Source organism: Toxotes jaculatrix, chromosome 9 (assembly GCF_017976425.1).
Source record: "Toxotes jaculatrix isolate fToxJac2 chromosome 9, fToxJac2.pri, whole genome shotgun sequence".
Lineage (NCBI taxonomy): Eukaryota > Metazoa > Chordata > Actinopteri > Toxotidae > Toxotes > Toxotes jaculatrix.
Window position 1 is genome coordinate 19,286,905 of NC_054402.1, and position 26,281 is coordinate 19,313,185.

At 40.4% G+C, this 26,281-nt stretch overlaps 2 protein-coding genes across 7 annotated transcripts in view; one reads left to right on the plus strand and one right to left on the minus strand.

Annotated features, from left to right (window-relative positions):
* The window catches only part of fli1 (Fli-1 proto-oncogene, ETS transcription factor), a 31,054-nt gene extending 19,727 nt beyond the window's left edge, over nucleotides 1–11,327 (plus strand). For all 6 annotated transcript variants that reach the window (XM_041045871.1, XM_041045878.1, XM_041045872.1 and 3 more), the window contains 4 exons: nucleotides 6,482–6,541; nucleotides 7,042–7,101; nucleotides 7,725–7,772; nucleotides 7,961–11,327. In XM_041045871.1, coding sequence (XP_040901805.1) covers nucleotides 6,482–6,541; nucleotides 7,042–7,101; nucleotides 7,725–7,772; nucleotides 7,961–8,490 — 698 coding nt within the window. In that variant the 3' untranslated portion in view covers nucleotides 8,491–11,327. The remainder of the gene's footprint in view (nucleotides 1–6,481; nucleotides 6,542–7,041; nucleotides 7,102–7,724; nucleotides 7,773–7,960) is intronic.
* A 2,540-nt stretch (nucleotides 11,328–13,867) lies between these two features.
* kcnj1a.1 (potassium inwardly rectifying channel subfamily J member 1a, tandem duplicate 1) lies at nucleotides 13,868–18,494 on the minus strand. Its single transcript, XM_041046716.1, has 2 exons — nucleotides 18,405–18,494; nucleotides 13,868–15,835 (listed from the first exon to the last, which is right to left on the minus strand). The coding sequence occupies exon 2, from the start codon at nucleotides 15,815–15,817 to the stop codon at nucleotides 14,696–14,698; it is 1,122 nt and encodes a 373-aa protein (XP_040902650.1). The 5' UTR covers nucleotides 15,818–15,835; nucleotides 18,405–18,494; the 3' UTR covers nucleotides 13,868–14,695.
* Between the last annotated feature and the right edge of the window lie 7,787 nt (nucleotides 18,495–26,281).

Genomic DNA, 26,281 nt, shown 5'->3' on the forward strand with positions numbered 1-26,281 from the left:
CACACACACACACACACTTGAGAACACATGACCACTCATACAAATCCAAAGAACATGCAGTCAGCGATTGCCATTGACAAAGCTCTGGGCAGGTGCACCTTTTGTGTTGTTAAAATAAAATGAGCCGAGCGGCTACAGCAGCCCGCACTATTCAGAACCGCTACCTGAACACTGTGACGACATATCGGGGCAGTCTCAGAATAGAGGCATATTTACAACAAGACAATAGCCATGCGCTGATGAGTTCTATCCACAGCAGCAGGGGCGAGGACAGACTGTGAATGCAGCGATTATGGGAAAGAAGTGGGGACCTAAGACATGTGAATGAGGTTATTTGTAGGAGAGACAAGTCAGAGACAGGTGCTGAAGCAACAATGCGTGTGGCAAACACGGGCAAAGAGCCTGCTTGGCTGCTTCAGACAAGAGTGGAGTGGAAAGGAGTGTATGCACGTGGGTCTTTGCTGTATTTACAAGTGAACTGATGGAAGAGAGGATGACAAAAGGCTAAATAGAAAGGAGGAGCTTTTGTCACTGTAATATATTTGCTACTTCTTGTCACTTGTCACTTTTCATTTTGTAATTCAAAATCTATCTCTCCATTTTTATGAGATTACTGTCACCGTCTAGCAAACACAACATAGGTCATCACCCCAATTCAAACATATTGGCCTGCTAAAATTTTCATCTTAATACACAGGTTCATGTACTACCCATTCCATGTTGTTAGTTGAGGTTATTTTCACTTCACAACACTGATTGGCTTTACTAAAAAAAAAAAATGAAATACAGTTTCTTACTTTTTTTTTGTATTGACACTTCTGCTTTACAAAAAGGAACGGCTGCTTTTAGTTCACCTTATCTGGAGATCTGTCGTGTTTGTTATTGAGATTTTTTTCTAACTGTGTCAATGTAAAACTAATATTAAGAAGGGCTTTGTGTTTATATCATTATCATGTGAGATTCTTGGTGACTGTGGTTCACAGGTATTGATATATGTAAAACAACAGCAGCCAAATGACATCTGTTGTAGTGTCAGTACTGTTGACTAGTAAAAAGCAAAAGTCAAGCTGAGTTTCTAAGAACAATGCCACAGCAGCTCAGGATGAGTGTTTCTTTGCTCTGGATACCTTCTCCCTCTACAAACATTACTATGTGCTGACAAAACATGAACTCGGTGAAGGTTGCACTGCATATCTGTAAAAAAAAGCTACACATCCTTTACATCGGCTATATGGTGTCACCACCAGAGACGGGAGAAAGGACTGCAATAACAATGATAGCCTTGCTCACAGGATGAGGGGCCCTATCAAGGCAGGAGGAGAGGAAACACTAGGTCTGATAAGTGTCCGAGAATGCCCTCTGCCTCTCTCTATCTGCCCCAGTGGTGAGCGTGAGCAGGCCGCGTACTTGTTCACGCTCAGCTTCAATACCAATGGACCAATGGGCAGGCAAGATAAGATTCTGCTCGGTCACCCCCGACCCCGGTCTTCCTGGTTCTCAGCGCCAGGTATTTGGACTGGCAGGAATAGAGCGTCACTCCCTTCAACAGCATTTCCCTTTCACAAGAGGTGACTTCTATAATGGGCTCCTGTAGCACTCACTGTGCCTCTAGTTGTGTCCTGTGATCCCAGCCCTGTGCATAGCTTGAATTAGAAAATACAACCATGTCATCAGGTTGATCCAGTCCATATTAATCACTTAAACTTATCAACCACATTAAATAATACACAGTTACTTTCATGCAAAATCAAGTGAAAAAAATAAAAATAAAACAAAGTAGAAAAAGCAGCAAAATTCAAGCTGGGAATCTGTGACTCAACAATAAAAGAAGTGTTGCTTCAGGAGGAGCCTTTATTAACATTTTCACAGATCAGCATTGCCAGATGTTCAAGTTCATATTGCCTTTAGAGAACAGTCAAATACCATACAGGCTCTTTGAGGTAGAGTAAGCACGAGCATACAGCAGGAGACAACCCTTAATCTGCTCCAGACTCTGTGGTGTAAAATGCAATGTTATGAATAAAAGAGAGCATATAAAACACGGAATGCAGCAGCTATGAAAGGGTGTGTGTGTGTGAGAGCATCTGTGTGTGTGGCTTGCTGCGTGCATCTAAAGCCTATGTCTACTATTTGCCTGTGGAGAGGCATGTGTGTGTGTGGGAGAGTTCCTGTAGGTCTTAGTACAGAATATATTATGTATTTACATTAGTTTGGAGTGTGTATGTTGGGAGCTATAAGTACATTGTACATCTGGGTGTTAGATTTGTTCATGGACAGGTCTGGTTGTTGGCTTCTGTTCTAGCTTTTTTTTTTCCCTCTGTGCTGAGTCTTTGCAACTTTTCCAGTTTTTAGCTTCTGTTGTTGTCACTGTTTTTGTCAAATTTTGGAATTTTATAATTCGCAGCAAGGACACTCACATTCTCCGCCGCTCCTCAGTGAATGAGGGAAGATGATGATTCACCTCTGTGAATGTATTTACTTTGCTGCCAAGTCAAAGTGGCAATACAACTTGAAGTGCGCCATTATGTGCCACAAGCTGTTGTATATCTGTGACTTTCGGTAGCTCCCCTTCACATTTTGACATCAAAGAAAAACAAACACACAAAAGATGAAATTCTGTCTTTGAAATAAAAACACAGATAAGGGTCAACTAACAAAGTCAACTAACAAAGTCTGTTCTGGTTCACCCACTGTCTCCTCACTGTGTACAATTCCTGTACTTTGTCATCATTCTCCTCCTCTTATGGCTCCTTCCTCACACAGATGGCTTTTAAAGCACCTGTATTACGGGTATTAAAAAAGTTTATCCTGTCTGAGTCTCTCTCCTTGGCTCAGACACTGGGTTAAAAACAGTCCACTCTGTTTGTCTCACCTTTTATTCGCAGTTGCTCTTTCTTTCTCTCCCACTCTGTCTCCCTGCTGTCTTTGTCTTTTACTCTCTGTCTCTCTGCCTCACTCTCTCTCCCTCTCCGTCTAGCACTCGGGCCTTGTTTTGACTAACTGGTCCTGCAGTCGAAGTCTCCCAGGAGCGTGCACCACACCCCAGACCGGAGTGGAAACTGGCTCAAGTCTGCAGTCAGAGCGAGGGCTGGAAAAATGAAAGCGGGAGGGGGTGGGGGGGTGGGGGTGGGGGGGGTTGAGGATGAGGCGGCTCTGTGTGTGTGTGTGTGTGCACATTCGGGTGTGTGTCTGTGTTTGCGTGGCCGGCTTGCACAGCGTACCCCTGACCAGTTAGGGCTTTGTACGTTTTACATCTGCTGCTTCTTCCTTCTTCTGCACTTTCACTTCCACTTTGCCACTTTTCTCTCTGTCCAATTAAGCCCAAAAAACAGAGTGATTGTACCGGTGAAAACTTTGGAATTGTGCAGTGCGTTTTGAGATTCTTTGGCACTCTCTGTTTCGATTCTCACTCACATGTTGGTAAAGGGGAAATTGTTTTGGAGGTTAATGTGATCTGTTGCCAACAGCACCACCACCAAGGGTATCTAAAAGATGTGGATAAGCCCACATTACTGGGCATCTCCTCCAAGCCCATACCAGACAGTAGCTCGGTTTGCTGCCGTTGTTTTCTTTTCAAATTCCAAAGTTGTGTTTCGTCTGACTCTGTTTTTTTTCCATTATTTTTCTCCTCCCTCCCTTAAGTTTCTTCTTCTCTTTCTTTTTCATGCCTTTTTATGCACTTACTCACTGGACTCATTGTCATCTGTCTGCTCCTCAATAATCTCTTTCTCTTTACTTCACTTTCACTGTCCTTTCTCCTTCATTCATCTCTGCGTCTTCCCCTCCAACTCCTCTCCTGTTTGTAACCCCCCCTCTCCGCACATAGATGGAGGTAGCCCCGTTGTGTTTTTTTTTCAGTGTGGTGGAGAGTGGATGGAGGGGATGGGGGGGGGGGGGGGGGCTTGGGGGGTCTTGAGGAGAGGGGAAAAAAGGGCCAGTAAAACAAAGAGAGGTTGTCTGCAGGCGAGGCAGGCAGGAAACACAAGTCTCCCAGGACTCTCCCCCAGTCACTGCTCCTTGGCTATCCTGCCGGCCCACACCAGATTGAATCTGACAGCCCCGCTGAGCCACGGCAGCCCACTTGTTATTTGTCCCTCTTCTCCTTCTTTTTGTCTTTCTCTCTATTACACTCACCCTTCTTTCATTCGTTTGATCATATCCTAATTTTATTCATTTTTTTTTATGCCTTGTTGGAAGTTCATATCCTTCATTTTACTTTATCCATATGTTTTTGTGCCATCACAGCCACCAGAGGCCCCTCTGGTCGTCTGCAGACAGGAATGAGCCCTTTGCTGGAATATCAGGGGTTAAAAGTTGAAAAGATAGAAATTAGTGAAGAGATCAAGAAGCCCCTGAGCAGCAGGACCTTCTCCCATTGGAGGATATTCTGCTAGTAAGGAAAGGGAAAACAAGGCAACAAAACATCCTTTGAAAATAGCACGAGACACATAATTGGATTTGAAGTGTTTTTACATTTTCAGTGGTGGATTATGAAATGAGTAAAACAATAAAACACTTGTGTGGTAGGTTACCAGGCAAATTTTGTTTTCATGGTTGTAGTGAGCTTAGAACCTGAAGTTCAACTGTGCTGAAAGAAATAAGGACTTTGAACCTACTTTATTATTTTTATTTCAGGGAAACAGAGATGTCAGTATGTTGGGATCCACAGGAGGGCAGTGTTGCACAGTGTTTGGCAATGGCCCGGGCATGCAGTGGCTGTTGATGTTTGTTGATGTTTCTCTGGTGTGGCAGTATGAGGTCATGTGGTTCAGGGAGGCGCACAAACTCTAAATGTATTGTTGTTGTGAAGAGCACCACCTTCATTTGTTTCAGAGACCTTGAAATGAAAAGATCTCCCCACTTACAAAAGAAGTCATTGTTTAACGGTGTCCAAAATCAATGGGCCTTTCCATGTAAACGCAAAAAAGATCTATAAGGTTCAGACGAATAAGGGGAATTTTAGTGAATATGATTTTTTTTTTAAACGACTGACAGCTTATCAGCATGTGAATTATTTATATGTGCTGGGTGAAATGCAGATGAGAATAATTTGAAAATAAATAAATATTCGTGTCTGGAAAACGAACTAGGTGTTGTTTTCCAGACAATAGACACAAAGAATGCATTTGTAGTCTAGCATCAGTGCACTCACTCGCTTCTGAAATGTCAAAACATATTGTTCTAATGATCGCACCTATTGAGTTTGATAATCTTTCATATTGTGTGAAAACACAGTTCTGCAAGCCACATTGTCGTATGTTCGGGTTCTGATGAAGACCTGACCCTCTTTATGAAACAAAAACAAATTGGCATCCACTTTGTTGCAACAGGATCAACTCTTGCTAGTTCTCCTTCTCTGGTAAAATTTTCGAATCTATGGATTCAATCCACCAGCTTCGATTGTCGATAAACCTGCTTCTCAAAAAGTCAGCCCACGCTGATGGGAAATGGGATTGCCTCTTGACCCTCTAACAGCTTGCTGATCCCTGAAAACAACCTCTGTCATCACCATTACACTGTCTCTACACTACACTGCCCTCTGGGAGAAACACTCACACAAAGAGATTTACAGATCATGATAACAGTTCGAGTAGCATTTTGCACACAACACATCTGGCCACAATATGCATCCTATTCTCCTGTATGCTGGCAACTGTTTGAACTATTCTAGCTCACAATAATACAAACCATCAAGGGTGCTGCCCAGGTGCACTGTGAGTATACCAGGGTGTTTTTGAGATATTGCCAATGATACATCCTCTGTTTTATCTAGCTTGTGTCAGAGGGATTGATTGTTACTGGAAGCCGTCCACCGTCACACTCACTCGGCTTCACAGGTTTGACGCGCAGACGCACAGCAGGTAGAACTCATGCAAATCGGGCCAGTTTGGCTGCTTGTCAAGGTTTCAAAAAAATTAGCTTGTGTTTGGGAGCTGGGATGAGAGTGACTATCATGCACATGTACGTCTGTGTATGAGTGCTCGTGCATGTGTGTGTGTCTCTGTTGTACGTTAATTTGCATCACACCTTTTATTTGTGGTCGGAGTGTTGCAAGCTGCTCAGCCAACTGTACTCTCTGTCAAAGATTGTGCCATCTACATTTTAACCACCACAGCATGCCAAACAAAACCACATTACCGTGTCCAGATATCCTGTGAAGAGCATCTTGAACCATGTTTTGATGGATTTATTGATGCTATTTGGCATCGGTCTTCCTGCTTTTTTCCGTTACAGTTGCACTCCAGAGATTGGCTAGCACACAACAAGATGAAACAGTTACAGTTGTCTCATATACACAAGCAAATTTTGAGCTTGTGATATGACTAAATACACAGGACTTTGGTCAGACAATTGCAGATTTCCATAGCCCACTGATCTTTTATGAGTTGTGCATACTTCTCATCTTCTTCATCAACAATTTGGAAACATTTTTAAAATGTACTCAAACTTTGTCCTCCTTCCTTTCCTCTGTCTTCCTCAGACCCTTCATATGATGCTGTACGGCGGACAGGATGGTCAAACAATATGCACAGTGGCAAAGGTGAGGACACAAAAATCATTAAAGATCCTCGTGTATTTTTAACCGAGCAAAACTGGTACAGTACGTATGAATGTGGCTGTGACCTACTGAGAGAGGAAGTGATTCTACATTTCACCCGATGTGGTGAACTTCATCATTTGGTATGTTGTGCAAGTTAAAACGCCGAGATTATGTGCAAATACTATTTAACCAAAGTCTGCATCATGCTAGTGGAAGTTCCAACATCCACAGAGTCTAGACATGTGGGACAGACTCCTAAAGATTACAGCCTGTGTTGTCAGAACTTGAACACACAGTCAAAAGAAGTCAGTCCAGCCACCAGTTACTGCCTTATTTACTTTGGACCTCTGCTGACTCGCCTTCAGATGTGCAGCTTGGTTATCTGTAGCCACCTCACTGATGTTTTCTCTGAACCTTTTTATGTCTCTCTCTCTGTCTCTCTCTCTCTGTGTTTGTGTGTGTGTGTCTCTCCTCCCCTGATCGTCTCACTCCCTCTTCAGGCTCACCGGTGGTTACTCAGAATGTGACCAAGTCCGCTGAGCAGCCCAGAGCTCAGCCAGGTAACAGCTTATCTGTGTCTCTCTTTGTTATGAGCAGAGGCTGAAAGTTAATTTGTTACTATGGCTATCAGATATCCTTTGTGCCAGTATTCATAACAAAGTGATCTACTCTTATATCTTCTTTTCTAAAACAGGACAATCTCCACAGCCTCAGAAAAGTGCAAAATTATTGTTCACAAATGATTGATCCACAATTTAATAATGCAATCTACAACCAAGCTTTGAGTGTTTACTAGTGTTAGTGTTTTTTTTCCCTTACCTCTCAGCCTCACATTTATTAGCATGTGTAATTGGTTTTCCTGGCCAGCTCATTATTGTGAGGGTGTTTGCAGAGCACAATAATCCAAACAGACTAATACAAGGCTTGACCACATAACACTTTCTCATTTTGAAAGTGTTTTGCATATTTTGCTTTATTTACTCAGCCTGAGCTGCGATGTTATGAGCAAAAGTAAAGAAGAGGAATTTGTGAATGATCATCATTAAAGCATACCATCAGCTGTTCCCCAGCAACATGTTTATGTTGCATTTAGTCTACCATACTAATTTGCACAGGTCACAAGCTATTATATCATGACAGTACTGAGTGCGTAGACCAACAAAGCTCTCTTTTTTGTCCGCAGATCCTTACCAGATTCTGGGTCCCACCAGCAGTCGCCTAGCCAATCCAGGTAAGATTCTGAGCATACCCCAGTCTTTATGATGTAGCCACTGTGAATAGGTAGTTGTTGTTTACCTCACTGGACAGATAATGAGACATCAAGCTGTGGACAATGAATAATGTATTTGGTTGTGCTCTTTGTTGGATAAGGCTGCGTCTCTCTCTGATCAGTGCTTGTTTTTTTGGGTCCACCATCAGGCTCAGGTCAAATTCAGCTGTGGCAGTTCCTCCTGGAGCTCCTGTCTGACAGCGCCAACGCTGGCTGCATCACCTGGGAGGGCACCAACGGAGAGTTCAAGATGACAGACCCTGACGAGGTGGCGCGGCGCTGGGGCGAGCGTAAGAGCAAGCCCAACATGAACTACGACAAGCTGAGCCGTGCGCTGCGCTACTATTATGACAAAAATATCATGACCAAGGTGCACGGCAAGCGCTACGCCTACAAGTTCGACTTCCATGGCATTGCTCAGGCGCTGCAGCCGCACCCCACCGAGTCCTCCATGTATAAGTACCCCTCGGACCTAGCCTATGTGCCTTCCTACCATGCCCACCAGCAGAAGGTCAACTTTGTATCCCCACACCCTCCATCCATGCCTGTCACCTCTTCCAACTTCTTTGGACCCACTGCTCCGTACTGGAGCTCGCCCACTGCAGGCATCTACCCCAACCCAAATGTTCCCCGCCACCCTAACACCCATGTGCCTTCCCACTTGGGCAGTTACTATTAAAACAGCCCTTTCTGTCCACTCACCACCCTCTGAAACCTCTGCTTTCCCCACAACAAAGTCCACAATTGCTGACCTGCACTCCCAGTGACGCCAAGCCGATGAAAACTGAATTGATAGAGGCATTTGTCCTCTGAAGAAATTATGCTCCTAAATGAAGGAATGATCAAATTGAAGGAGTTTTTTTTAATGTAAGAATTTATAAACAACTGGATGCTATGCTCCAAAATGGAATACTACTTATCTTTACAAGACTAGCAACTGTTTGTTTATGTTTTTTTTTTTGGACATGCGTCTGAGATTCCTGTGCCTTTGTTTCCCATCCTCCTGAAAAGCTGCACCAACTGTTATCCTTCCCAAAACCTTCCCAAACCAAAGCCTGGGGACAGGAGAAACAACCTGAGTCTGTCTGCCTCCTCACCCTGCTACAGAACCAGACATGGGCCCATTATTTATGGGTCTCAATCTACATGCTCCTCAGTAAATGATGTACATTATGCTTTAAAGCATCTGCCTTTTCCGCTCGTCTACAGCCTTGTTGGGGGTTTCTTGTTCCCACCACATCTACCCTTGTTTCCCCTGTCTCCGTCTACACGTCTGTCCATCTGCATCTTTTTATGTGTGTGTGGAGAGTCTTCTGGAATTCGCTGGATAAGAAGGAGCTCTCAAAGAGATGGACTTTTCTCAGCACTGAATGAAATTTGGCAACTGGAATATTCCATTCACAATTTTAATTTATCCTCCAAACTGGAAGGCTAGAGAAGAGTTAAATGCCAGAGAAGGAAGCGCTGTATGTTTTGCTGACCTGGGTCAACTCAGTTACTTAAAATGCTTTCTGTGTGCTGTGTGTGGAGTTCAAGATGGGCGATGTGTACAGTTGACTTGTTTGTGCTGGGGAAGCTGAGTCGAGATGTAATTGAAGTAATTTGCAACAATAATTCAACCCAGGTCGGATGTTTTCAGGGGGCCACACACTAGGCTATTAAATGTTTGCCATGTTGTTGCCTTTCAGCCATGCCATTTCCAGATGTTTTGTTGCTCGACCATGTCAGTATTAATGTGAATGTCTTCTGGTTTGTGAAACGCGTAAAAGGGATACCCTGCAGCAAAATCAAAATTTGTCAGATGTTTTCATTTTGTAAAAAAAAAGGCAACAAAAAAATGTAATGAAGAAATGAATTCCTCTACACTTAAGATCATGATTGCTGCACCTAACTCTAAAATATGAGAGTGCATTTTTGCAGATGTGATCATGTAGATGTTATCTACATAACAAAGCTCAAGTCTATATGTTAATATGTGGATATTTTTGTTTGTTTATTTGTTTTATTCCAAAGTACTTTAAAGTGCCATGAGCGCATCTAAACCCTGACCCTCGAAGTGTTAATGCCATGCCTTAACTGCTGTTTTCTACCATATATTTTCTATTCATTAAAGATAAAACAGCATTACATCTTAAACTGGCATTGTGAGATACATAAATCATTTCCATTCCTGACCAGAAATCTGACAATTTTTGATTTTGAAGTGCACTCTGACAATAAAGGCTGCCACGGTGTCTCCTTCCTCTATGTAGGCCAGTCAGGACCAGTATAGGTCAGCACAGAGAAGTGGCTTAGCAGTAAGTCATGTTAATAGACAGTCAAGTTGCATTTTTACCAGGGCTGGATCCTAGTTTGAGAGCAGCATGTGTGTTTGAATGTTAGTTTCTCACTGATCTAGAGCCCAGCAAAATGCACATGAATCTCAATTCAGGATTTCAACATCAGTATGTAACAGTATCATGTCAAAACATATCCATCTTCAGGTGTTCAAAGCTGTTAATAGCAGAAGTATTCCTTTAGAGTAACTGAAAATGGACACTTGAAAATAAATTACTTGGGACTAAGTAGTTTATCAGAGAACAAAACCAATAAAGTATGACGAGATGAAACAAAGAAATCCTCAGATTCGCAAACGCTGTGCGTTTGTCAGACCTATTTTTTATTATTTTATAAGCATCAGTCAACTAGGCATTAAAGCAACTTACTGTATAAATTATGCAGAGTTATTTTCATATGTGACACAGTATAAAAAAAAAGTCAAGAGAATTAATACGAGTTGACCTCGGTCAAAAATGCAAACCTTTTAAGTCCATTTCTGCTAAGTAGTTTGTTCAGCATTTAAGCGTTTTTATATCTGTACATTTGGGCAATACATTTTAACATTTTTGTTTTCTTGTTCTTGTTATTGTTTCTGGAATTTCCATTGTAACATCCTAAAGGCCTTTAAGTGCACAAGATATTTTCTTGTATTCCCCAAACCATAAATGCCTGCTTGAATCATAATCCAATAGCCAGGGATTCCTTTGCTCTGTATGCAACATGTGATTAAGATGGTTTGTCTCCATTTTGAATCACTTTTTATGCCATAGCCCTAGGATTGGTAGCTTTTCCTGTGCATTAAAGAATTTCAGGTATTTTATGCAAAATAATACCAACAGTATTAATATCCACAGCCAGCTTCTCCTGAAGATTTATAGCTTTAAAAGAACAAATAAAAAAAAAGGGAACATGTAATTTGTAGCATTAAGAAATTATTGTAATGTACCCTTAACTTCCATGTTTCGCAAGCATTATCAATGAAAAGGGATCTGTGCTACTTCGTATATGCAATGTATTTTGGATATCAAATATATATAAATATATATATGTGTGCGTGCGTGTGTGTGTGAGTGTGTGTAATTTTACAATTAACCAATGTATTATTATTATTATTGTCATTCCTGAAATGTATGAATACCTTTTGGAAAAAGGCTTTTGTATAGGAAAATGTGACAAAATAAATGTTTTTACCTCTCATGCTACCTTCAAATGCCTGCCTGTGGCTTCACCAACAGAGTAACGGGACAGATGAAAACAAAGTCGCTGTAATTTCCTTCAGGACATTTTGAGAAAGCACATCTACAAAAGTCCACAACGATCCTGACAGTGACTTGGACATTTTACACAATATTTGTCTCAGGTGTGTTAAAAATTCTTTTGCCTCACATTTGTGATGCTTCTTGCAACTCACACGACAAAGTGTATTTATTCCTTTAAGTGAGCAGGAATGTGTTACACTTGTTTATTACACATACTACAGTGCATAACATTTGTATTCATGTATTTAGCTGGAAATATTTACATCTGCAAGTGGTTAACAGAGTTAGAAAGCACATTTTCTGTCCCTCCTCATTTAAGCCAGCTTTGTTTGTATCTGCAACAACAAACAAACAAACAAACAAAGCATGCATTCATTCTCACAAAGCAATCTTACATTTAAGATTTTTCACAGGACTCTGCATGTGTTTTGCATACTTTATAGTTAGGCAACTTTATCTTGATCATCCTTGAAAGGCTTGATGTCCAATTTATTAATTTAATCAAATTTATGCACAAACTAGCCTTGAAAAGGCACTGCGGTAAATTTTGTGTCCTATTAAGAGAATATACTCTTAATAGGACACAAAATTCACTGCTCTTTTAAGTACACCTCGTGCAGTCTAATACAGCAGCCCTGATATAAATCCCACTTTCATGAAGGTTATGATGGTCAGTAACCTTCATGAATTTCAACATTACGGTCATTTCAAAGGCTGAGGTTAGTGGTGCTGTTGAATATATGGTGTCACGCTTGTGTTATATTTGTTGTAGATGTTTCTAATATTTTGCCCACCCCATTTAACATATGTTAATGAGGGTAGAATAAATGTTAGACTGTGTTAGTTTTAGCTGGCTGTACATGATAAACTAGCAAGCGAGTGTATAATTTAAGCATTCATCATTTCCGGTTGAAAGACGTGGGTGGAGAGGGAGGTAGCAGAGGGTGAGGAGACTGCACCATTTTCACAGCCATTCTTTTCTTGATGCCAGTTTTTTTTTTTTTTTTTTTTTTTGGGCACGCTGATCACAGGTTACATTTTGTCATTGCAAAAATAATGACAAACTGTGTTTACACTCTTTTCAGTTCTATCAGGTTTTGAATCAACAGATCATACAAGGCCACAAGCTGTGAGCAAGGGAATTGTACTTTTCTTTGTTTGTAGAAATTGACACAATAAAGACACAGCTGCGGAGGCTGTCTAGAAAAACAAAAAAGAAAGAAGGAAAAAAGTTTTAGTTTTACTTTAACCATTACAGACCTGCACTTTCTTATCTTGGGAGATAATCAATACATGCACATATTTCATATGTGGATGTATTATCATCAGCTGGGTTAGGGTTAGAAACGCTGAGAGAATTCTCTCTTGAATTCACTCATATTCATTCACTTTGATCAGTCAAATGTGTACTCTACATTTAACTGCAAACAGTTTGGATGTGTTGTGAACTGTATATTACTTCAGTGAGGTTGGGCTACTCGCACCACTTGGATGAGTTTGGGGAGCGATTGTGTCATTTCTAAATAATAAAAATGTCAATATTGACAACACAATGAGACACATTGACTGTAAATGTCAAATCCCAGCTGAGTAAAATGTAAAGTGCACATGCAGATTAGTTACATGTAAGTGTAAAACATGTAGAAATGTGTATGTGTCTGGTATACATGTATCAATATGTAGGTATACTCTGTGTTTGCCATCATGGTTAATGGCTCATAGCCTCACAGCTTGAAATGATAGGTGTTGGTGATTTAACAACCACTGAGTATGTGTGGTGTCTGTGTCGAATGACAGTTGCAGCCTCGCAAAGTGCCCTATTACTTTGCACGTAGAGCCATAAAGACAAAAATATGTATCACAGATGCAGTGAATAGCCATCAAGAGACAATTGAAGATTTGTTTTTTGTTAAAATATGCCTGTGTAGCACGTGTCATCTTTGTGCAGCTTAGTAATTTTGTACATTTTTCATTATTTCTCATCTATTAGTCTGGCTTTGCTTATTTCTTTGTCATTTGCTAAAGCAACATCCCCGAGCACTGACGCACACATAAGACACTAAGCATGTGCAGTTCATTAGAGAGGTCATTGTGGGAGGTCCGTCTTAACAAAACCTGTCAAAGCTTCATGCTAGCATGCAGTATGTTCTGTTATTTCTCTAAATGGAGAGTTCTGGTTTCATGTTCAGAACCTGCAGGCAAAATAATGGGCAGCAAGCAACAGCTCTTCTCTTGCAAACATTACCACTCTGTCGTGTTTGGATCCCTGTTTGCTGTCACAACTTTGCTTTGTTTATAGATAAAAGGATGTGATAGGGGTTGGCACCTGTCATTATGCTGCTTTGACCTTTTTGAGTAGATTTGACAGTCCTTATATGAAGTTCCGGCTTCATTAGACAGAAAACAATAATACGGCACAGACATTTTTCTTGAATGCAAGCCTTTAGCCTTTATTTCAGTGTATTTTCCCCCTGAGATCAAATACAAAAAAGATTTAACAAACACAACTGATTTTCATTCTATAGTCAGTGCTGCATGCAGCCATATTTTAAGTGTTTCCTGAGAGCTTTGTTCTCTGACAATATCTTCACTGAAGAAGAAAACCACAACCATATCACCCACTGTTTGAAAAAACTGGCCCCTGAGCCCAACCCTTTGCTAATGCCTCAGTGTCTGAATAGTTAAAACATACTGTAATGGTTCAAGTCCAAGTGTCTATTATTATACCACATTATTGAACCACTACTTTATCTTTTTCTCACCCATGACAACAGCATGGCCACCAACACTGGTCTTTTAAGTAATCGCAAGATTTATATACAGGATAACACATTTGCTTTGTTTTTTTTTTCTGCCTCTCCATGCTCAGTAAAGACCAAAGGTAAATTAGAACCATTTGTCTTCATATACAGCAAAAGCACATATGTATATTTCTTGCGAGTTAGTGGAGTTTCTTTTCTTGAACTGTAACTTCACCATCTTGCATGACCTGGCTTCCCTTTTGAAAACAGGTTTTTGGTCAGCAGACAGTGGCAGGTGTGGTTTTACATACAAATACTATAACAATAACCGCCCTGACCCACGGACAGCTTCCTTATCTCAGTTAAACACAAAAGAATAACAAATAAGTAGGTTTTCTTTACTTATTTTTTAAATGCTACACAATGCGCTGTCTGCCATTAGGTCACCCCACCTGCCTTTAGCACCAGTTTGTCCTTTACAGTCTTGATGGGTTTGTCTTTGAGATGTACAAACCTCTACCAGTCTCGGTTTCCAAGTTCATTGGTAGTAATTGTCTCCACCATCTCACATCTTGGTGACATTTGGAGGATCACTGATATCAATCACCTCAAAGCCCTGGTTGTCATGTCCATCTCTGGAATGGTGATGATGACCCTTGATGTTGTGGAAACAGTAGGCACAGTGTGCAGTGGCTATAGGCACCACCTTGGAGAAGTTGGAGAAATCTACTCTGTACTTGCCCTCCTTGCTTCTGGAGATGATGGGCAAGAAGTTGTAGCCCCACATGATCTCCTGAGGAATAAAGGAGGTCCGCACTTGGCAGGAGGAGCTGGTGGACTCTGCCGTGCCGTCTAAGAAGACAACCAACTCAAACTCTTGCTTGTGGAGCGTGTCCACTGCCATATCAAAAAAAGGGCTGCTCTTGTCGATGATGTGGTAGAGCGTTAGAGGACATACGAAGAAGAGGTTGTCCTTCCCGGCATCCACCATGAAGTCAATGTTCACTTGGTCCATGATGATTGTCTCCCCATCTGGCGTGTTTGTGGTTTTCAGCAGTTTGCCATAGATCTGGCTTCCAATCATCAGGGTCTTGCGAAGGTTGGCCACTCTGATTGAGAGGCAAAGAGAACCATTTTTGGGGCTTATGACAGCCATGTCACTAAAGGTGATGGTCTTTGCCCTCTTTTTGGGCAAAGAGATTTTGGACAGGATGACTCCACACATGAAGCAGTTGATAATGGCACCGAGGAGGGACTGGATGATGAGAAGGGCCACAGCACCTGGGCAGAGAGGGGTGAGTGCTCGCCCACCATAACCAATAGTTGTCTGGGTTTCAAGGGAGTAAAGGAAAGCTGTGGTAAGTCCTACAACATTGTCAACACAAGGAGTGTGGTCAGATGGGGGGTTTTGCCATGTCAGGTCTCCATTATTGCGGGCAATCCAGTACCACAGCAAGCCAAAAATGAACCAGCTGAGGGTAAAAGAGGCAATGAAGAAGAAGAGAACAAAACGCCACCGGATCTCCACAAACGTGGTCCAGAAGTCAGCAAGGAAGGCAAAATGTTTGCTGTACTTGATGTTTCCATATTCAATGTTGCAGCGACCATCTTTGGTCACAAGTCTGGTCCGGCGGCTTCTTCGCTCCACCAGACTGTCCTGGATACGTTTGTTCAAAGATTCAAACATTTTCTACAAGACCACAACCTGTAAGACAATAAAACAGGAAAAAAATATATTGGTATCATTTAAGTACATGGTAGAAAACCAGTCATCAAGCAGTTGTCTTGTGAAACACTACCTCTGTCTGGTAATAACAACAAATTGAATGCAAACTTCACAATACTTATGAAAAGCAAAAACAACCTGCTCACAGCTGACTTAAAACTGCACCTGGGGCCCCACCACACTACAGTGGCCTGCTGTGAATGTGTTTTAAAGTTCAGTGAAAAGAAATTCAAAGTTTAAAAATGCAAATAACAAATATATTTGATGGCATCTGCATCTCAGTCCTTGTCATTTAACCAGTCAGGCAGTCAGAGGCCCAAACTGTTCATCATCCTTAAATACTGCATTTCACTTCAGCAAAACAGCAAAATACTGCAATGACATTATCTGTCAGATGCTGAAGTCAAGGAAGACAAATATTACATGCTGCAGCAATATATGCAACAATATTTAGCACTTATCGAAAGCAAGGAATGACTGAGACTGAGATAAAAGCTGTTAAATGATTGAATTTTTTGTTTAAGTACCAAAAAGAAAAACCTTATAGTCTTTTCTAGTGAGCACACATACTACTTCTGTATACACTAAGTATACTCCTTGTTTTCCTTCTCCAGGTTTTTTACTCCTCTTCCCAGGGTGAAATGGCTGAGTCTCACTGTGCTCATGTACAGTCTCATATGTTCCAAGCTGCCCTGTCCCGCTGCAGTTTCAGTCCTCACTGAAATGCTATAATCCTGGGTGGATGCAGCACTACAGTTAACGAGAAACAAAAGTTTCCACTGAAGCATTACACGCAAGTGCTCTAAATAAACCAAATAATTTGGGAATTTTGGTCCCGTGCAAGTGTCTCAACACAAGGATCATCTTTGTTTTCTGGGTTTCAACACTGCAAAAATAAACGTGGCATTAAAATAATTTGGGCAACCCCAGCCAGAAGGCCAGCTGCTCACAGACATAACAATCTTTGACTTTATTCAAGCCCTGAGTTCTCATAAGTCTGGCGCTTGATGGATGGTTAACTGGCAGTATTGGCTGCACAGAGGTTTCCAAATAAGTATGGCCTCTGTTCTTGCCAAGTCATGCAAACTACCCATTTGGATCCTGCCGTGCTTGTTAGCGAGTGTGAAATAGTACAAAACGATCAGTGCAGTGAGTTTATGTTTTTGTTTTCAGCCCTCAAAGCTCACGTCCAACCATTTTGCCAAAAGAAATCTGATAATCACACTCTGTAGCTTGTTTGCAGGCTTTAATCCTTTTTGAAGTAAACCTAGTCATTCCACACCTAATCATTAGGTCAGCATGTTTTCATACTGTAACAAGATATGTGCTGAAATAATTTGAGGTATTTAGATATTTTAATTGTATGTGTATGAGGCGTTACTCTAAATTATTGTTTTGCATTAGGAAACAACTAGTTGGACAAATGGAAATGACCAGTGTGACGAACTCTCAAAGAGGATCCATGCAGCAGAAGTGTAGGAGTGCTTCACTGTCATGGCTCAGAGTCTAAGCCTTTCAGCCTTAAAATCGACCGGAGTTAAAGCAACATCATGCAACTATGTTTCCTTAAAATAACAGCTTCAAAATAATTTTGATGGTACACTGACTTGTAATAGGGAGAACAGCATCTCTTTCATTCCCACTCTGTGGCCCAAACCGCTTTACTTGCACTATGTAACTTGGGCTGAGTGGGTATGATCTCCCACAAGATGTGTGTAATGTTTTACAGCACTGTGTTGCATACCACCAACTTTGGGTCCTCGGCTGCCTATAAGAAGAAGCTAGCCTGATGTTTTCAGTACAGACACCATGGCAGAGGCAAAGAGACTAGCTCAGTGGTCTACTGGCCATTGGGCATGCTGGGACAAATCCCGGTGGGCCACAGCATTGGTGGGCAAGTGATCCCTCAAAAAAATAAAAAACAAACTGTTATTTTTCCACCAGCCCACTGAACAGCCCTGGAAACTTTGGACTAACAAACAACTCCATTCATTTCCATTACAATTCATTGTACTTTTATGAAAACTACCTATTTTTTTCAATTATGTCATTATAATGCTGCAACTATTTTAGGCTCATATCAGAATCACCTGAAATCTACTCTCATTATTTACATTATTAAATGCTGAGTGACATGTTACATAACTCCAGCTAGAGCAGGGATTTAGCAATACTTTTGATTTAAAAGGGAGATTACTGGAATGTCTCTAATGAGCCCTACTGCCTTATTTGTAGTATATGTTTTCTTTTGTTAATGAGGTACAAGCCAACTTTATAAGAGGAAATTGAACTGACCTGTTTATTTGCAGCCCCTTACTTATTTTTTTTTTCTTTTTTTACTGTATTTTTAGAAAACGGTCACAGTGGCAATCCTGTTTCTCATGAAATGATCTGTATCAAAGCCACTCACACTGAGACATAATTCACACCACATTCTTGCAATAAATGCACAGATAAGGAATAAAATAAGACTGATAAAAAAAATACAATAAATATTGCAAAGATAAGATTTTCAACACAAAAGTGAACTTCTTCAGTCCAAACTCACCTCTAAGATACGAAGTGAAAGTTGTTTGATGCACATCCAATGGGTGATGAATGGCAATCTCCAGCTCAAACGTCTCTCCGTCTGTCTTTCTAGTTCACAACTGATTGAGACAGTTTAGGTGTGTCCTCCTGTTGTGCCTGTTCACCAACACCTGTGTGCATTTATACTGTCCTGTCTCGGTGTGCTGGAATCATTCAGGTGATGTTCACGCCCACAGACACATCAGGTACCCCTCCACCCCCACACATGCACACGCATTCACACATGCAGGCATACCCTTCCCCCAGCTCTAATACTGTGTGTTTACTCCACAGATGCCTGACACCAAGGGCCACGTTGACCTCTATCAGCCACACTCCCAGTCCTTTACAGACTCCCCATCTGGACTTGTAGTTGGTGGTTTTTGGTTTTAAGTCTTTTTGCATTTCACTCATCTAGAAAAATTTGCCAAGCGAATGTTGACAACATAAATACAAAACCTGTGTGTACTGTATCTGTATACGGTTCCGGTTCTCTGCGTCTTAATGATGAACAGTCTGTGAGGCATTATTTACTGTAGACACACACTCACACACATATTTTTGTTGGCAATATTTTAAGGAAGTCCACTTTTTTTTTCTTCATTTGATGCCAGAGTGAGTGTCTGAAGATGTGAGCCTCAAGGATGATTATCTCTCTTTATTATCTCTTTTATCACGCGATATTAATATGTTATAATAGTCATTTTGTCTGTAGAATACGTGTGCCTGATAGAAAAGATCATTTAACTCATGTATTCATCCACTTCTCTGAAAATGATCACCATAAAAATATGTTTAGCACATCCCAGGCATAGTGTTGTCATGATCAATCAAACACGAGCACTTCACAGCTCAGCACTGCAGTGTCGTCCTGCTCCAAGCAACAACCATTTTCCCCTCTTCACCACAACTACAGAGCTGTGTTGTGATGAAATATGGGGACCAGAGAATATAAGTAGGTGATGGAGTAAGACAACAGAGGTTGCTGAGATTAAAAAGGAGATGCTCTAGATCCAAATAGATAGCTCTCCGGGGCTGGCTAGAAACCAAATCAGTTCATGGGCCGAGGATGTTCTGAATGCTGAGGGGAGAAAACTTGTGAATTGAGATGGGAGTCATTTTTCAACTCTGTTGTTCCCGGCAAAAGTGACAAAAAAGGCTGCAGTATTACCTTACATGCTGCAGAATGAGTACTCTATTGACAGCCACAATGCATACTGTTGACACACAACAAGATTAGGCTTAGTTTTTTTTTTCTAAATCCATGCCATTGTAAAAAGATGACAAGGTTTCCGTATTTAAGGGTTTTTTTTTTATTCAGGAGGTGATTTACCTGTTTGTTTAATCAACTCCCTTGTTTTCACCCCTTTTATATCAGACAAAAGGCTGGTGAATAGCCACCAGAGTACAGAGTTGCACCGATTGTTGGGCTGGTTCAGCAACTTAAGAGTTGTGGAGTCTACATTTGATTGATAGGAATGCAATCTGAGGTACTGCCACTGAATATTAAAGACAAAAACACTTTGAGTGCTCTTTTCATCAAATTACAGACTGACATTTAGTGACATTGTTGACTATAATGATTTGCAATTGATAAAGAAAGAATGATGTAGTAAACATGTTGAATATAGTTGTGTTTTGTGGATGTGGCAAGTGCATGAAATATGTCATCTTTCAGAAAATTTCTTGATTTAAAAAAATATATATATATTTTATTATAATTCAAACTGTAAAAAAATTGAATTCTCAGTTTAGTGGGAAGGTAATAGCATGATTGGCGGAGATTATATACTGCACCAATGTATAAATGTACAGTGTGTGCATTGCAGACTGATGCAGTTACAGGAAAAATATTTCCAAACATTAAATACCACACGGTAAATGAGTGTACATTAATGAGAACTATTTCTATTCACTGCGGCAACCTCTGGTGATAAGCTGACACTGTGGCATGAAAACAGATGTTCATGTTTACCTTTGTACTTGTGATAAACTGATTAGGACACAAAGTAAACACACTATAAGCCTTCATTGAATTGAAATACATGTTTCAGCATTGAAGGGCGTTTGATAACTAGATGTTTTGTGGTGATAGTAAACAATGGTAGTTTCTCTCTGTATCAGTTGGGGCACTCAAATGAATAATGTTGGTTTCTGTATCAGTTTCTGTCAATCAGCTTTGGGGCCAAGGGGTTGTCAGGGGTCAGTATTACCTGCTAAACTTCACTATCTGTAAGTTGAGAAGTAGTAAATAAAACAGATAAAATAAACTGTCCCCACATGTTGCTCTTACTTTTGTATGCTTAATATAATGTATCCATCACATTATATATATATATATATATATATATATATCATTAACTTCATTTTATTTGTAATTAATGAAACCTGTAAATAGGGGCAACAAGCTATAAACGACACTGACATTTTCACCTAATAAGTTGATCAGCAAATGTGCAAATGTGAGCAAATGTGTTAGCTAACAGTCATTTACACGTCCAGCAGATACAGAGTGACATTAGCATTCATTTGAAGTTGTGTTTTTGATCACCTGGCAAATTGAAGTCCACTATTTACACTCTGTTTTACTCTGTTTTTGCTCTACAACTCCGGAGAGGAACATACAGCTCAGGAGTTGTAGAGCAACTCCTGAGAGGAACATACAGCTCATCTAAATGCTCCACTTTGTTCAAGCTTTATGTGTTCAGTAAGCAAGTAAGACACTGTGACTTTATCAGAGCTACTTTTTTTTCCCTTCAAACACGTGCCTGCTGCATCTGAAAACAGCACCGTGAGAGTGGTGAGGGCGAACCAAAACAGGAAAGCTGAAGGCCAGAAAAGCTGAGCTGCAAGACGCCATGAAGCTCTGCAGAGCCAAGAGGAACAGGGGAATATAGAGCTGTGTGATTTTCTTTGTGGGTTCATCCCTATGGGTGACACCTTTCACACAGTTGTGCGATTCATTGTTAATATAAAAATACTGATTGTTGCTGCTGAAAGTAGTCTCTTAACCTGAAAAATAAACCAATTTCATTGTGTACTCAATACATTCTGCAAAGTCATGGGGTCACCTACATTGCGCTAGAGCTCAAAAAGAATTGAAAACAAAAACTGGACTGGAAAGAAAATGTGAATCATATCTACAAACATATCATACTGTATATTCTGGGCCGACCAGTGGGATAGAGCAGGTTCAGAAGTCAAAGCCATCCTTCATAAAGAAAACCTTCCCTGATAACAAGTTACTGGATTGTACTGTCAGTTCCAGACCCCAGGATCAACAGTAACAGAAGTAAAAGACTTCTTTACATTTGCTTTCATTAGCAGCAAATTGATTTGAAATGACAGCACTTCTTCGGCAGTGAAATCAAGACCAGAGATCTCTTTTTAAGTCTCTTGAACGATGTCCTCCTTTGAAGATGTTAAACATTCAATATGTTGTCATGACCCTTTAGGGCTCATATCCTGCCTCACTTTAGCTCCTTTGTGCTTCCCTGTGCTTGACCTACAGTTGTGTCTCCAACCTGAGCGCTTGCACATCAGTCAGTCAGTGAGTAGTTGATGGTGAGACATCGCTTTTGAGGTTTTGATTTACTCTTTTTTTTTTCAGGTTTCACATAACCTACTCATGGTGCTCCTTTCATGCTCATTTATATTTTTATATTTATTTATTTATTTGTATATTTTAGAATTTTTTTTTAAAAAGCCAGTTGTTTGGTTCAGTTGCAAATCACAACTGGTAGTTTCATAACAGAAAAAAAAATCCATTACAGTCAGAATTAATTATGAATTGTAGCCCAGAGCATTGGGCTAAAACCTTTTAATTAATTTTGCTGTGAATAGAAATGAAGCCTTTGTTTTTCATTTTTAATGTTTTTTTTTTTTTTTTTTTTTTCTTTTTGATTTGTGATTCAGACGTGCACAGTTATAGCATGCACCATGCAGCTTCATTTTCCCTGATCTGCTTGAGATGAACTGAATAGGTCCATACTTTCGCGATGATGGTGGCATGTGTTTGTGTGAATGGAAACAGGGGGTGGTGGGGGTACACTGGTGGCAGCCATTCTGCTGGGTCATCATGTCAGTGAGCATTCATATTCCATATCCATCTTTCTCAGACTAAAAATGGCAAAGTGCTAAATGCCAAGCATTACAATCCCAAGCTGTGCAATGTGCTTGTAAAGCATTTGCCTCTTGTGGTAATACAAACACAAGCTGCAAAGCCTTTTTTTCCGAAGATGTCTGTGCACTTTGCTGCCTTATTGTCAGCATACTTTTATGCAAGACCAACTTGTCTGGAAAATTCAGAGATGTAGGCATGCAGAAACAAGCAAGATGTTGTGATAATAATGACCTCAGGATCTATGCATCCAGTATTGATGCCTTTGGGTGCAATGTGCATATCACTAGTAGCCTTTGGACGAGGGCTTTGTCTGTCAAGGCTGAATGAGGACAAAGATGAGAAGCCTGGCCAACAGGGTTTGTGGTGATTTTCCACTGCAGGACCTAGACTTTGACTGATTGTCCGCTAACTTCTTCAAAAATAATAGAATCATGTTTTTACTGGGCCATACTTCATCTCTTTATAACCGGAGTTGCTTGCTCCCTAAGACTGGGATAACTTGTTTCTGCTTCATAAGAAGATAGCTGGGATGTACTACAGTGTGTACAGTACCATTTTATTTATATTTCACCAGCTGGATTTACTGTAACGTATGGCATGACTTGATATGAAAGCAACTAACTGCAGAGTGAGGGGGGCAGGGGTCACATAACTACCCTGTGTTCCTGTCTTTCACCCACCACTCAAAGGACTTCAGCTTGATTAAGCAGCCATGTAGCCTGAATGAGTAACTCCATGAAAGGGGAAGTAAATACGAAACTCCTCTTAAAAGCTTAAAATCACTCATCTCAATTGTTTTTTTTTCTCACCCCCACCTCCTTCTCCTCTGAGCCATGGTCAGTGGCATGTGTGGAAGGAGCATGGATTCAATTTTGTACAATGTAAAGTGACACCCAGAGACAAAATCTACATGAGAACACTGACCTGTTGTTCCGCTTGAGGGATTATACCTTTTCTCAGTTGTGGATACAACTGTACAGCCACTGTATCACATTTCATGTATTTTCACAGTATTTTTTTTGTATCTCAAACAGTGATATTCTCCAAATGAAAAAAATATGGAGCCTTTGATTACAAAGACTAATCTCTGCTTTGCAGTGGTTATTATGACGGCCTGACAGCACATATCCTTGCATATTAAAATACAGCACTGTTAGAGAAGGTGTTTCTAAACTAGCATATTAAGCCCTTCACATGAGTGTCTTGGAGCTGGAAGGTACCAGAGATCTCAACAATCCTTCTGCCTGCAGGGGTGCTCAGACGGTACAAGACTTTGCCTCTAAGAAAGAACTCAACATGACAGCAGTTCCCAGAAGACTATATTTTTTAAACACACAGCCATTACAGGAGGAGATTGCCGTAAAGAATGGATGCCAAAGCTTTTTGACATTGATAGCCTTGGAGTGAGTGATAGCATAGACTACAGGGGATATGGGCCAGTGGTCAACGGACTGAGAATGTCAAGTGGACAGTGACCATTTTGTATTATAGATAGGCATTCACCTCCAAGGATTTATATTTTTGAGATTGCTGGAATGTTTCTCCAACTTACTTCTTAAAAATAACTGAATTAAATAAAACACATATGTCTCCTTGGAGGTACATTCCTCTTATTCTTGTCATAGTGAAAAATGTGCGCTTTGTTAAGGTCATATCGTTGATGTTAGTCTGCTCTACTGGGCAGGGCACATCAACCCAGAAGGACGTACAAGATTTTGTATATGACTCAGGAGAAAGCTGCAAACGATTTCACAACTAACAACTAAGATAAACAACAAAACAAAACAAAATTAATTTTGAGATTGAATTGAGCTCTTGATTTCATGGAAGACTGCAAGCTGAAAATCTGCCCACCAATTATTTCGCTTACTTCTTACATGTAGCTCTTGAAGAAAGATGCAGCTTCAGCCTGGTACAGATTGTTAGTCTCTGATGGTATATCTGTCACGGGGGGCAAGGACTTGGACCCAAATGCAAAAAACCCCAAAGACAGGCAGAATCAGAGAACTAAAAGTCTTTTAATAAACCAAAGGTAATCCACATGGGAGAAACAAACCCTCAGGAACAAAACTAAACCAAAAATACAAAAGTCCTTATTTGAAACGAAACCAAGGTAAGTCCACGAGGGGGAAAACGCAAGACACAAGAACATAAACAAAAACAACATGAACAGACTCGAGCATGGACACTGACATGAAAACAGACGAACCAACCAGAACACAGGGAAATGACCAGACTTAAATACACAAGGCAATGGGCAACAGGTGAAACCAATTAGGACGGGGCAGACAATCACAAATGGAGGGAAACAAGACAAAGACAGGAAGTAGAACAAGACAAGATACACAAGGGCCATGATTTCAAAATAAAACAGGAACTATGAACAAAACAAACTAAACAAGAGTCCAAAAGTCCACAAAAGGGTTCCAAACAAAACAAGGGCTCAGAAAACAGCCATGACAATATCACCAATATTCAGTAATAAACTGTTCTTTTATTTTGGCGGTTTTTATTCAATTGCAAAAATTTCCAAAATGTCTCAGATCTGGAATTTGTTATTGTACAAGGATTTACTCCTAAAGAAGAAAAGCTTTAAGGAAACCTGCGAGACATTTACAACAGCCAAACTTCCTCCAAACACAGTGATCAGTGATGTATATTCATTCAGTGCTATACCTCTTTCTTCCACAGTGTGTCACTGTGTCTGGACTGTGTGGTGGTGCTCAGACTAAGATCATTTATGGTTCACTGTTTCAGATGAAATCTACTCAGTGATCTCTACATAGCAAAATACTCATATTTTTACAGTCTTTGCATTTTGAAGAAAATCCATGAAGAAAACTTGATGAAATACACCCATTTTACATATGACTACAGTATTGACACGTATGAAGATGTCTGTATTTGTGAAGAATATCTCATCTATTGTGTAATGTAATTGTGGTAACTCACCCTTGACTCTTATGTTGTAAATTAAAACTGTATTCCAATGAGCCAGTGAGAAACAGTCCAGGCTTTGCAGTTGGTTCACATCAGATCTGCCATACAGTACATGATCATGTTCAGTAAAGAATAAAAGTGCATCAATCTGAATGTTGTTTTTGAGGAAGTGTTTAGTGATCATTGGATGTGATCTTCCATCATGCGTGAGATCTGCTTTATTTTAGGACTTCCTCCGTGAATACTTCTGCATTCTGTGCGCAGGATAAAAACATGGTACAGTATCTCTAAATTATGTATTCACATATAACAAGCACGGTGCTGCACTGTAGATCTTCACACTCACATAATTCATAATTCAAACACTAATAGATGTACTCATTCCCTAAAGTTAAGCCTCCCTTTAAACAATTCTGCACATGTTAAAATAAAATATAGATAAATAAATAAGGAGTATATAACAGGCGACAAGATGCTCCCAAATCCTCTTTTTTTCTCTATAACGATGTGTTTGACCAGTATACTAACACTGATCAATTTGTTTCAGTTAAAGCTATACCCCCTCGCTCGGATAGATTGTTTAATAATTTACACATTTTCCATTGCAAACATACCTTGCCTCTTCATGCATTCACCACTTCTTCATGCTATTAAAGTCTGGCCTCCAGTTCTGCTCTTTGTGCAACACCAAATGTAAAACAGGCATTTGGTTGAACAGTTAAATATTTCAGATATTACCATACAGCAGTGCTCCTTAAGAGAAGCCTCAACTGCAACTTCTGCATTGTGCTAAA

Coding starts and splice junctions, on each gene's coding strand:
- kcnj1a.1 (XM_041046716.1), bottom strand. CDS start 15,817: ATGTTTGAATCTTTGAACAAACGTATCCAGGACAGTCTGGTGGAGCGA.